Below are 14,329 nucleotides of genomic sequence, written 5' to 3' on the forward strand. Positions count from 1 at the left end.
TGAGGCTTGACAAGTGCGCAAACGTCATCACTGTCTGTCACACTCAAAGGCACGTGTGCAGGCATACTTGTTTCTACGACGTGCACTTGAAGAGCATGTGCTTTAAAAGAGCAGAATTACTGACCTGACTTTGATTTTTAACACTGAGAAAATTTATTTGCAATTCATCTGAAACAAGGCGCAACACAATGCACATGGTACAACATAAGGCGGTAAAGTTCTGAAAGGTTTTACTGGGCTTTGGGTGTAGCTTGTGTGTGCCAAACCACAAATAATTTTTAAAGTTAAGTTTTATTTTCTTTAGCACATCTTTATTTTTTTATTACAAATATTTCAGCAGTAAATTGAGAAATACACTGCAGACAAAAGTACCTGAGATCCCTATATTTATTTCCACTGAACTCTGAGCCAAAGTTAGAACAGTATAAAGCCATCATATTCAGTACAAAATGTATACAATTCATATATTATGTATTTTACAAAAATACACTGCAAATTTCCTTTGCCAGTTTTCCATTCAGCAGTAGTTAAAATCCATTTTTTTTTCTTTTTGAAAAATTATTTACACTTTATTTTTTAAAAAGATTCGTCCATTGCACTTAAAGTTAAATGCTCTCTTAAATCCCGTGCTAGGGTTCCTCTTCAAGTATAATCAACTTTCAAGACTTAAAATAAGAACACGTTTTTGTGTTCATCAAATTCGGCACACATATTTACACAAAACGTTCAAATTCCTCGTTTTCAATGTGAACAGGGATTTCACAAGTTTACAAACACATTAGACTTCTAACTGGACAGGACAACACAGTCACTTCTTTAGCAACCTGTCTACTTCGGGATTTAAAAATAAAAAATGAATATATTGTAAGCCCTTGGCTAATGTCCTTCGCTATGTCTATTTAATCATTTTTCTTGCAAGTGAATTTGTACCTATTTGGACAAAACCCTTAATTGTCACTTGTCATTAAAAACGCACATCTGGATTTCAATGGGCTCACTTCATTTTCTTGGTCTCCATTATTTTTGAGTCATGCGACATGAACATGAATTTTCAAACTGTATTGTGAAAGACTATAAGTGGCTCATGGTAGGGGGGGGGGGTGCTGGTAGCAAACGGGTGCCCCTCACTGCAAAGGCTTCAGGAGTCTAACCTGCGATATGATGTCTTGGTATTTCACATATACACACCATTGCTGCTCCCTTAAATATGGATGTCTACTGCATTACACATGCAGACCTACCAGCTAAAAACTTGAGAGAAAAAAAAATCTATGGAATATCTCAACATAAAGCAAATCGACCTTAACGAAATACAAACTCTTTCCAGATAGACTCTGAATTTCATTTGAACTGTAGGCATTTTTTTTTGTTTCATTCTGTGGCTCATTACTACATCTAAAGAAAAAAAATCTGAACGAAAAAAATAAATAAAATATGCCAGAAAAAAGCTGCCCAGTAAAAAGAACGAATGATATCCGCTCATGTCGAGTGGCGACCATTTTCACGCACACATTGGAGGTCTTCCTTCAAGCAGCAGAGAACGGTGAGGATCAGCTACCTCCATAGTCTACGCTGAACCCGGGAGGCACAAAGGTCTAGGTATCTTTACAGGGACGAAACAATAACCACAGACATTAAACAGCTGAAGCCCCAGTGTTTGTGCTGCATTTTCGGAGTTCTTGTGGAAACCTGCTTGAGTCACACATTCTCATGTGGTACAAAACTATTACTTCACTGATTGCACCGGGCAAACTCGGGAGCATTTTACAAAAGAAAAAGCACATTGGTAACAAAAAAACACAACCTTTTCGCTTCTCAATAAGCAGTTATATAGGCTCAGCAAACAGACTGTGCAAACAGTCTTATGTTTTAATAATACGCTATTATAATTACGAACAACCCAAAAAATATACTTCACACCATCCTATAAGAAAAAAGAAAAATAAATAAAAATTTAATAAGGCCTTAACTTATCACAAAAAAACTGCTTCAGACCCCAAGATATATAACTTCCCATTATGCTAAAATATCTTAAATACAGAACTTTTAGTTTCTGTAATATACTTCCAGAACATGCAACAAGAGAAAATCCAGTTAAACCCTGAAAAAAAACATCTTTGGCGAAAATGGCTGAGGAAAAGTAAAGCAGATAAATAGGGTTAGGTAAGGAATCCCGGACGATTTGACCTGGATATGAGTTTGCCACTTAAGAAGCAGAATGAATCTGGCTGTTGGCACAATGGAATCATAATACTTCATCTATCGGTCCACCATTTCAGATGATTCACAGGGGAGGATAAAGGCTACGGCGATCTCCAACGGCTACAGCACTAGTAAGTGAATATCCCCCGAGCCGTGCGATCGTTGGGGATCTCACCTGAGGTATTCTCAGTGATTCCTTCAAAATGGACAAGCACTGGGACAATGCATGAGAATTCTGCAAAACTGGCATGTGATTGCCTAACAAAAGTAGCCGATCAACCACTGGCTTACAACCCAACAGCAAATGTCACATGAGGGAAGGGAAAAAAAAAAAAAAAAAACATGATCGTTACATTGGAACCATTGGGCCAACATAAATCAACTGAAGAAATATTAACTGCAAGAATTACTAGATGTCTGAAATATGTTCAGCACAAGATGGCAGGGTGTTTACACTGCACAGATAGACAAGGAAGCTGGCCTGCAAGACCGGTTACAGAGAATCTCACTCTTACAGTAGGTGCTGAGAGAACCAGGTTGAAGATGTAAGTTGGACAGAGATTTCTGTTTTCGACGTTGTGGCGTGGCACTGTTTCAGCTTTTGTGACACATAAACAGATGTGCGAAAGGTTTCTAAATCCATATCACGCCATGAAGGCTGTGAAAAGTGCTGGTTTATAGCGCTTACATTCGCCATTTGACTTTAGGCACTACTATCCCAGTGGGTAATACATAATGTCACAGATAAACTAACAAAACATTATAGAAAACAGACAGTAGAGATTGACTTTGCTGGTGTACACAGGAAATGACTATATCACTTCCTTGGGCACTTGTAAGGCCTAATCACAGCACGACACGAAGGAAGGTTTGGTTCCACACTGAGGGGAATAAATTGTTTTGGAACGGCAATAGCGAAACTCTAAGTACACTTCATTGTTTTGTCTCAAAGGGCATGACCTTGTAATATTTCAGCGAACCGTCTAAGGGTGCAAGTGGATGGCAATGAAATATGGAAGGCCAATGCAGGAATGATCCGGAAGCTCCACTAGATGTAAACTGGTCAGTAATGGCAGCACATGCAGAGCCTGTCCTGGAGAGAGGAGTTCACGGGTATTTACGGAAGAGTCCCCATGAATAGCTGCTTCGCTAAAATTAAAACTTCAAATACAACAAAAGACAACAGTGCTCAGAAAGGGGTTGTGAATCATACCAGTACAACGCACCACAACTCACTTCAATTATTCCAGTCATACAATCTCAAATGGCTACACATGGGAAACAGATTACTGTCCTTTTGGACCCAAGATTATGTGTATTTGGTTCATGTAACATAGCCTGTATCATACAGGTGTGTCCAAGGCGCGGATAACTAGCATGGTCTCCGCCAGGGAGACCTGCTGGACACGAGCAAGGGTTCCCCCCTAGTGGAAGGTGTGCTCTCCGCGGATAATATGTGAGGAGAATTCGTAGCGGTCCTGGCTACGGCAGCCACATATGTTGCACTCCAGTGGGTCTCTGTAGCCATGGCAACCCATGTGGATGGTGTACATGACGTGGTCCAGGAAGAGAACCCGACAGTGCTCGCAGCGGAAGGCCCGTACTTCTTGGCCATCGCGGGTGAAGACACGGTAAGCCTCCCTAGACATAGTGCGACTAAACGCGGCCATGCCGGCCTGCGGCGCCTCAGCTGGTTCTGGGCCTCGCGGCTCTGCCCCTCGGCCATCATCCTTACGGCAGGAGGGGCTGGACCTGGGGCAGGGGGCATGGCTCAGGAGACCCCCTGGCCTGTCCTGCGGGCTGCTGCGCTCCGAGTCAGCCGAGTCCAAGCAGCTGTTACTGGGCGATTCCTCCCGGGCTGCCAGGGGCACCCTGCGGCGTGTGAGGCAGAGGGGCCCATTGGGAGATGAAGACAAATCGGCAGGAGGGGGTGGCGGGGGCGGGGCCTCGCGGCTACTGGGCCGCTCGATGCGAGGCCCCATGGGGTAGAAGAGTGGGGCCACCATGGGCATGCCCTCAGCCATGGCCAGCGGCGGGGGGTGCACCAGGGGCCGCAGCGAGTCGGCCCCTAGGTAGGAGATGGCGTTGCTGATGGCCTGATCCATCACATGGCCCTGCATGACCTCCACCTCCTTCAGGCCCATTTCGTAGCCAAGCTCAGGGTAACTGTAGCGCATCTGCTTCTCACCTGTGGGGAGAGATGGAACACTGAACAGGCAATGCCCCAGAAGACGGGCATTAAGGCTGTTTGCATACTCAGCTGGAAGTGCGTAGCCCCATGATCTACGCAGCTAACATTTACCATAACTGCCAGTGCAATTTTTTTTAAAGTAAAAAAAAATATATATATATATGAAAAAGAATTAAAGATGATATCTCGATTTACAGAAAGAATGTCTACACAGTCTGCTTTGAGGCCCGGAAGGCACTTAGCGGTCCAGGTTTGCCTGTGCAACCTTTCCAGGTCCGTGTTTGCGATTGGTACAGGTCTTTAATCACGGAAAGCCCCACGCGAGCGCTACACACTGCGCAGAGTGTTTAACCCCTGCAAAACAGGGATGCGGTGAGTGTTTTTGCCTACGTCTCGATAAAAGACGTGGCGACAATTCAGGTGTACCAAACCACAAAGTGAAAAAACACTTTCTTGCCTTGTTCAATTTTTTTTTCACCCTCCATGTGACACAGCCATGACACACTATTCTCACTACAGAGAAATAAAGTGTCAATAAAAATATTTTATGTGATTTTCTTAAAAAAATATGACTTGCCTACATTTACACAAAAAGTGGATGGTGAGTTATTTCAGTCAACTGATTTTTTTTACACTATCAGTTTGGGGCATTTCGGGTATATACCAGTCATCCCCAAGAGATCTTGACTGATATGGCGAATTGCAGAAGGTTCTGTCCTATCAATCATGATGTGCCAACTACAAGAGATCATTTCCTTTCTGTTTCCAAAACCCAAGCCCAGAACAGACATTGTAAGCAGAAAGACAGAAGTTACACACTCTTGAAAGTACTATAGGAAATTTTTGGTGTAGTACTTCATCCGCGTTACCAAACAGTCTCTACAGAAACACAAAAACAATTGCTTTAAGAAGCTGTGATTTAAAATAACTGCATTTTTTAAAAGAGAAAATAGAATGTATGTGGATCAACTGTGAACTAATTTATTATGTTCTTTGGGATATTCCTCTATTAACTAATCAAAAAGTCACCTGTTAACCTCAGAACCATACTTCACATTTATGTAAAAGGGTAGCATATGACTATTTCAGCAGAGTAAAAATTCACTAAGACAAAAAGCCTTATTACTTTAATTTGATGTCATTAGACAGCAAAACATTTGAACTGCGGAATTTTTATGTCCGTCTAAAAGATTCATCACTTGTTTGAAAAAAAATTGTTTTTGATAAAAGTTAAAATACACTCAGTGAAATCATAATCCTCAAGAAAAATTGTAATACCAATAAACTCAATTTCGTTATGAATGATCCTGACAATATAATACAATATAACATAATCAATAACTAAATGCTAATAAAAATATTTAAAGACATTTGCCTCAGGAAGATTAACCACATTGTATGTAACAGGATCATTGGTAGAGTGATGCGACTGAAATACAACTGATACAAGTAGCCTTTCTGAAAAACAGAACCACCTTCACGCAAATGTGCATGGCCAATAAGTCTGGAAGCTTCCTAGAACTTCTATATGGCAACATTATCAAAAAAGGACATTTCTTAAGATACCATACTTGAAAAAGTCAAACCTCTGCAAAAAAATGCCTCGGAACATGCATAAAAATAAAAGACATGGAAGCATCCACTTCCATAAATGAGTTTCAGCCATAGTGTGAGAACATCTGTCCATGCTATAAGGTGTGACTGACAGACTTTGCTGACTTAATGAGACAATGGTGCGGTTTACCATACGAGGCATTATAAACCTATTTCTGTGGCACAAAGGTACAAAGAACTCTCATATTTTCCTGCCAAAAATGCCTATTCACTCACCAGAAACCTGTGAAAGACAAACAACCTCAAGATGTGCTTCAGACTTTTTTTTAAATCAATAACACATTTAGTGCTTTAAAATGATGCATTATGTAGTATCAGTTTGAATTATAATCGTGGTCATTACTGTTTGGGCTGCCCCAGAAGTTTAATGGTGAGCTCCCGTTCCTTGTTTTGCAGATGCCTTACAGGCTAGCTGGCCTCTAAAGATGATTCCACCTTCCTAGCTCACATTAACTACATAGCAAAACTGTAGGAAGAAGCAGAGCTGTGCTCTGCGGATCACAGGGTCCTTCCAGCAGGCCTACCATGATACCTACCCACAAACTTCTGTGGTGTGGTACTCTTCCTCTTGCCTACGTTGCCCTGGAGCCTCTCGATCACTGGGGGCCTGTCGAATGCCACCATCGGGTGGGGGTCCATTAAGAGCTTGGGGTCACTCCGGACATCCCCTGGGAGGGTGGGGTAGCAGGGGGGGCATGTGAGAGACGAGCGGCAGAAAGCTGGAGAAATCGACACGCCTGGCCTTTACTCTTTACTACGTTCATTCCATCCTGAAACTTCAACAGTCTCCAGCTGGCGCTGATTTTTCATTTAATTCAAAAGGCAAGATTATATTAGACGTCACACAATGCCTTTGGCTCAGGGAGAAACCTGACCACAGAACCCCACATCAGACGCTTAAACGCGGATCTGTCCCCGCAAATAAACTGCAAGTAGCATGACCTTAAAGGCAGGTCTGGTCCACGTTAAGTGAATTTTATTTGCAGCTGCACCTGGGTTGTTTTGTTTAGCAGCCATGGTCTTGTTACCTTGGTGGGGTCCCAAGTTGGAGGAGGGGTCCATGCTCATGCCCTGTAGGTAGTTGTGACAGCGCTCCTTGTGTTCTTCCAATGACGCTCGCTGCTTGTAGCTCCGCCCACAATAGTTACACTTATGCGGTTTACCCACTGCAAAAGAACAAAAAGGCGACACACACACACACACACACACACACACACAAAACGGCCCGTTAGAGATGAACCATTACGCGAAAGCACGGTAGACCCGAGTCAGCATTAATGCACCATCCCCTCCCCCTCCGCTCCAGTGCTACGTCAACCGGCCACAGTGCAAAGAGAAGCGGGACTGGAGAAGGTGGCAGGAAGAATCATGAATAAGCACTCGAGTCGAAGGGGGACGCAGGAAGCAGGGCAGCGCGTTGCGAACTGCTCGAGGTCTGGTCCTCACCTACTGCCAAACAAACCCAGAAGATGTGGGTGGCAGGCTCCACCTTAAGAGGTTTCTGTTACTCACAGAAAAGCCTACTTTGGTCGCCTGGAGTTCACTACTACAGCGTGAAGCCTACGGATCAACCCTACCTGCTGAGGGCGAGAGCTGTAATAAAGGTGGAAAAACCATCAGCGCGCTCAACAGAGGGGGCGCCGCTGCCACTTTTCCACTGATTCACCCTTTCATTTCCACTCGGAGCTCCCAGAACGGGGCCACCAGATACGCAAGCAAGAGAAACCGCCACCCGCATTTCAGTGGGCCGTTCTAGTGGGAGGCCGAGGCTGGCTGAGATGGGGCGTGGCGGGCAGGTCCGGGGGCTGAGTTAGGCATGTGTCACAGAGAGGGGGCAAGTGGGCAGGCTGGACCAGCTGCGTGTTGTCCCGTAGAGACGGACGAGCAGCGAAAAGTTTCAAAAGAAATAAAAACAAAAAAAAAAATCATTTGGGGCTGACATCTAGGTGTCCTGGAAGCAGAGGAAGTGAAAGCAACTTCATCACCAAGAAGCAGCAAGTGATGAGTGCAGACTATGGACAAACCCCAGAGAGGTCACCAAGAAGTTAATGCCATTTTCATCTTCAGCCAGGAAAATTGAGGACCACCATGATCGTCACATAATCAGAGCTAGATCAAAAATCAACACTTTTTTTTTTTTTTAAATACTGCTAAGAGAGCAAAGCAATCCGTAAGGCGTATATGGGGAGGGCCAGTCCCACCAGTAACTAAATCTGATGATCTGCTAATACTGTCATGAGAACAGACTGAAAATAGTCCCTCTCATTATTACTTTATTACGGGATTACTGTGGGTTTTTCTTCTCGAAATTTGTCATGCAACCTCTCAAAACAGATGACGACAGGGTTTTAAAAACTTTCGAGGTGACAGAGTTTTGATGACAAAAGGAATATTAATGTAATAAAAATATGGCAAGTAGATTCTAGATTCTCATTCTGCCTGTACCAATACCCACATATCTCTCTGAACACAATATGGGTTATTAGTAGCGGGATGTTATATATTGAACATGGACTTTTGTGGTTTCACTTGGCTCCTGCATTTTTTTTTTTTAATTCTTTTTTTTTTTTAAAAAGAAAAAAAAAAACAGCTACTAGGTCAGCAAAAAGTTTCTAGCATGTTTTCATCTGACAATAATGGTGACATTTGTTCATATGTCATCTATCCCTCACTGCTAATATTTATGGATAAGTATCTAAAGTATCTAATAAGTATCAAAATGTTCTTAAATTTACTTCATTTGTTATTTTTACGAATAACCTGAGTACTTCATATATCAGATTGCTAAAATGACAACATGAAAGGTTCAAATAGTTTAAATAAATCTATAAATAGTGGTATTTACCATAAATTCTCCAACAAACACAATTTCAGGGCTTTATGTAAAACTAACTAGTGTACAAGGCATATTTACCAAGCTTCTTGGGTTAGATGGAGAAGTAATGCTGTGCATTACTCTGCACGTTACTCTCTGCTTTACTCTGCGCATTACTCTCTGCTAGCGGTAGAGTTTAGGAGTTTTTCTGTACTGAATTACACACACAAAGGGGATCACAGAATGTAGTAACCTGTGCAGAGAAGCAGTGTGGTGTTCAGAGTTTCAATCTGTGATGCCTTCAGTGTAATGAGGTGACTGGATGGCTCTGAATATTGTTGTAACGGTCAAGGGACGGCACTCTTCGTTTTCAGCGTATAGTGGGAGGTGCTGCGGCCGTCGCATGAAACGAACTGTCTGCTCCACTGATCGCAGCCAGCGCAGCTGGTAACTGCCATCCAAGGCATGGGACACACCCTCTGTCGCATGGACAGGCGGTCACACACACACGCACACAGGCACCTACACAGATTGCAGTTCATTGATAAGGTGCTTTGATATCAGCGCATGCAGTCCTTACACTGCTTAACATTATTCAGTAAATGCTACAGTGGGGATTTCTCTTTTGGCTATTAGAATTTGGATGCGCGCGCATGCACACGTCTACTCATCTTTGTGGGGACCATTCATTCATTTCTATGGGTAAAACCCTAACCCCTACCCGTCCAAACCTTAACCATAAATAACCAAACAAAATACAGGACTTCATTTAAAATTTTTTGATTGCAGTCACTGATTTTTATAAAATTGGTCCCCACAATATAAGGTACACACACACAATTACATTTTAGTGATGGGATAATATATACGGGGATTAGAGTTAATAATTTGCTGACTTGTTTCAGGCTTCCACTAATCTATACAACAAAACACGTTAAGCTGTTAAGCTTTTCCGTCATCCAGATCATGCACTATCTAGTACGAATGAGTAAAAAGGTAAGGGAACTTGCTGTTTGATAAGGAAATTTCACAGCTCATGTGAGAGGATGTTGGTACTCTCCCGTAGAAGACAGACTGCCCCTTTGCACTAACCTTCCCCCCCCCACCCCCCCATACAGATGTTACCCTCCAAATACAACCACTTGAAAAATCCGAATTCCTGGCTTTGCCAATAAAACTATCAAGGCTTGTGAGATGACACAAGATGAACTGGCCTTGAGGAACCTCACACTGTAGACACATCGGTAAAGGGGCGCCGTCCTTGCAAAGGAAAGGCACATAACTTCAGGTGTCAGCCAGTAGGTTTGGGCTGGAACCTACGCAAGACTCATTCCTGAATTCCACAACTGAAAAATCCAGGTAACAGGTGAAACTGCGAAAGTCACTTTGGGTAAAAGTTGTCAGCTCACGAATGAAAGCGTCAAGGTTTGCTTTCATGCAGCCACCGCCCCGTCCACTGCTGCTTGGAATCGGTTCACACATGGACTGGGAGGAAGTCCATATACACACTGTATTTATATCAACATTATATCACATGTCGCTTCTGGGAAACATTGTGCCACTGCAATTGACCATAAAACTGCATCACGCTTGTTTTTCAACACTTCTGCCTACAGCTCTCTGCTCTTCCCCCTCCATCCTGGCATGTACCCGTCATGCGACTCTCACATCCATCTCCATATGACTTCGAGCCAATCGGCTGCCAGCTCTCAGCTCCTCGCGGGCCTGAGCTGAGCAGCTTCAGCCCTCAGCAACCGATCAAAAACAGAACCTGTTCTCAGATCTGTGCCACCTCACTTCAGACAGACAATCTCCAGTGTTTCCTGCAATGAAAATGTACACCACAAAACTAATAAAAAAAAAGAAAGGCCTTCTGCAGTGCGAAGAAAACTGCGAGCGGCCCAAGGCCTCTGATCGATCCGATCACTGTAAGTGGCAGCGGAGTTTCTCCCAGCTGTGTCCTGTCCGCCCCCGGCAGACTGGCCTCCAGGCTGGGCGGGATGTCACACCACCCCACGTGGAGCAGGCGGGGGCCAAAGCGGCACGTGTGGGTGTGTGGGTGTGCAGGCGGGGGCCATCGGTACGCGGCGACGATTGTGCAAGCAAGCCGGATGGGCCAGGGGTGTCCCGACATTCTGGTTTTCCTTAAACAGGAGGGGGGAAAAGTACACAAAGGAACGCTGGCGGAAGTGGGGGGGGGGGGGGGTAGTCTGTTGCGCTAGTCAACAGAGTTTTTGAGTGGAGATCCCGTGTTAGGTTTAGCTCCAGCTAACCTCTTTAGCAACTGGTTTGTATGATAATACAACAATAAGTGACTAAACGTATCCAGTTGATATATATATTATTATAATATATTAAATTATATATATTTTTATTATAATATAAAAGTTGAATAAACTTGATTGGGTTGGTTTCCTCTGTTCAAAAAGACAGTTATAGATGTACAGTATCCAACTTTCAGTATTTGAATCCTGTAATTCCTCAGAAATTGGGTTACTAATCAGTTGGTTGAAAAAGTATTGAAATGGTGGGAGAAAAAAAATCTAGTCAAATTACGACTTAAAGAAAAGCTAACACGGATTCCTGGGTTGAAGATTAAACATCGATAAAACAAAAAACCCCTTCCGAAATCAATGCAAGACCTCGACTAACTTGAAGGATTTCTTTGAGTACGCAACAAAGGCCACTGGCTGTCAAGAAAGGCTGCATTGCGCTTCTTTGTGCAAACGACCAAAACTTAACATGAAAGGCATCTGGGATGTACGCCGGCTGGAGTCCCCAGTGGAAACCACTGAACCTATAACAGTGGCACCAGCACTAACTGGGCAGGTGAAGCCGTTGGTGCACCACAGCTTTCTGCATTATGGCAGGACCCCCAGACAGCATAGCAAGCAGAGGACAGAGTTGCAGAGTGGGTAGAGGCTTTGCAAATATTCAACAAGAAGAAATTCTTTCACTCCGATTATTCAAGGAGCGGAAAATGAACAAACAAAAAACACAAAACCACAATTTGACTGCTGATGCCTCATTCATCCCATCACTGCCGAGACAAACTGGCTGCAAATATCAGATTTTTCAACAATTTTGAACTAACAAGATTTTTTTGGACACATTAATACGGGGGTCTGTGATGCATTTCTGCGAAGAAGCAAATCTTAATGTGTCCAAAAATACAAGTGCTACTGTAGGTGCAGGCCATGGTTATATTCAGTCAGCATATATCCAAACGCACAAGACAAAAAAACGCAAAAAAACCACAAGTACCACAATGGCAAACGCCAATTTATAAACAAAAACAAATAAAATCACGCTAAAGTAAAATAGCTAGTGTGGCTTGATTTCCTTGTAGTTTCTGACCCATTTTAAATGCAGAAAAAAAGCACATAAATGACTTCACCCGCCTGACTTTGGGCTAGTGCCTGCTGAAGCAGGAAATGTAAGGGAGGATAAATGTCACGAGACAGACGGAAAAAAAAAAAAAGAGAGAGAGCAGTCGCCCTGCTCAGCTGGGCGGCAATCAGCGACCAGTAAGCTTGGCATTTATGGTGCTGCTCCCTCACGTTTGCTTCCAGGAACCGACCCGGGGCAACCGCTTCCGAGGAATGGGCCCACGGACGATGCTCGCACCGCCTGACCCATATCCTGAGCGAGGCGATGGCGTGAAAGTGGGTTAGCGAGCAGGACGGCCCTGGGGCCCAGTTTCTCCAAACGGGACCGTCGTGGAGTCTGCCGCACTCCGATAATTTTTTTAAAAAAGAGGCTGTGACCGCGATTGGCTCAAGCAGGACCGTGCAGCTGTGGCTCTCACATCGTCAGGCTCTGACCGCACAGGCCCCCGGGCTGAGGGAGGGTGGGAATGAGGCCTGTGTGATGGGGGGGGGGGGCGGACTCGAGGGTGAGAGAGCCTGAGATCATGCGAGCCGTGAAAATAGGGTGTGAGGGGGAGCGAGTGAGCTTGCAAGTAGGTGATGGCGGCAGCGGGTGAGAATGGCCGATGGCGGCGGTGGGCGAGTGAATCGATGACAAGGGACTCACCAGAGTGCGTACGCAGGTGGCCTGTCAGGGCATCGCGGCGGCGGCATGCGTAGCTACAGAAGGGACATTTGAAGGGCTTCTCGCCGGTGTGCAGCTTGATGTGACGCAGAAGGTTCCCCTTCTGCGTGAAGGACACACCACACTGGCCACACTGGAAGGGTCTGTCACCTGTAGGGACATGGAGTGTGAGGGGGGGGGGGGGGGGTTAAGGATGAGCCACCCACAAGCAACATCTGTTATCAAACCCGGAATAAAGCAGTGATCTGCAGAAAACTTTGATGAACATCCAAATCGAATATTATTTAGGAAGGGGGGGTCCAGTTTTACTCCTAAGTAAATTATTTTTTTCCACCATTCATAAACTCAAAATTAAAGAGCTGTAATAGTAAAATTATATGTGAGTCACAATGAACCAAACTGTGCTGGGAAGGCATATTGCCTGCAGATCAACAATGAACCTGCCTACATCTATGAGTAACTGCTGAGCATAAATAACACTGTGCAGCAATCGCACCATTCAACCTTCTTGGTAAATGATAAATCCTTTCCCTATTTCATAAGTATGGATGCAGGTACACTGGAGTTCTCCTCTTCGCCTCCCCCATCTTGCTTCCACAGTTTGGGGTTCACAGCACAGAGCCGGCCAACGTGGAGCACCCCTGGAGCTGGGGGTGGGCTGCTCCAGGGCCTTGGTCAAGGCCCCAAAGACACGTGACTGCTCTGCTGAGGCCGGGGGTCGAACTGGTGATCTTCTGATCACGGGCACAGGGGTTTAGCCCACTGAAAACACTCACAGGCCCCCATCATATGCTTTGAGGACCAAATTAATAAGGATCCTGAAGCTCAGATTGGATTTCTGTTTGGAACTGGCACTAGATCCCAGTTCAGAAAATGGGGCATAGAGCCGGTTTCAGACCCGGCTGCGTACAACCAGAATCGCACCAGTTAAGGGAGCGTTAAAGGTATCCTTAAAGCAGAGGGCCTGTATAATTGGTTTACTCTAAAAATACCCTCTGTGTGTGTGTATGGTACAGATGTTCACTTGACACATTCTACACCAGCGGGGGCGCTGAATAAGCTAGCTAGCGAGAATGGGGCTTGAGCGTGTGGTGTGGGGCTTCAGGGAGGTTTCACGTCCATTCTGAGGAAAAACGGAGCTCTCTGCCCCATCAGCGGGTGGTCTCACCACAAACACCTCACGAATCCAGAGCGACACACCAGGTCGTGGGGGCAAGGCACCTAAGAAGTGGCCTGCTGGGTCCTAGCTGACGAGCATAGTGCCTAGTGTCAGGTAACTTTAATCGTACAAAGATGCAAACATCATTAAATAGAATAATAATAATAATAATAATAATAATAATAATAATTTTATCCAGATTCTGGATATACGGTGAGCTTGAGAATGAAGCTGGCTGAATTTTGAACCCCCACCCCCCGCCTCAGCAGTTCGGAAATCTGAAATAGAAGCCTGC

The 14,329-nt window shown here is 44.5% G+C and overlaps 1 protein-coding gene across 3 annotated transcripts in view; it reads right to left on the reverse strand.

The window, feature by feature from the left end:
- Positions 1-272: 272 nt before the first annotated feature.
- The window catches only part of LOC111852231 (zinc finger protein Helios-like), a 30,864-nt gene continuing 16,807 nt past the window's right edge, over positions 273-14,329 (reverse strand). For all 3 annotated transcript variants that reach the window (XM_023827885.2, XM_023827883.2, XM_023827884.2), the window contains 4 exons: positions 12,858-13,025; positions 7,036-7,173; positions 6,544-6,675; positions 273-4,390 (listed from right to left, as the gene is read on the reverse strand). In XM_023827885.2, the coding sequence (XP_023683653.1) occupies positions 3,627-4,390; positions 6,544-6,675; positions 7,036-7,173; positions 12,858-13,025 (1,202 nt within the window). In that variant the 3' untranslated portion in view covers positions 273-3,626. The remainder of the gene's footprint in view (positions 4,391-6,543; positions 6,676-7,035; positions 7,174-12,857; positions 13,026-14,329) is intronic.

This window comes from Paramormyrops kingsleyae, chromosome 16 (genome assembly GCF_048594095.1).
Source record: "Paramormyrops kingsleyae isolate MSU_618 chromosome 16, PKINGS_0.4, whole genome shotgun sequence".
NCBI lineage: Eukaryota > Metazoa > Chordata > Actinopteri > Osteoglossiformes > Mormyridae > Paramormyrops > Paramormyrops kingsleyae.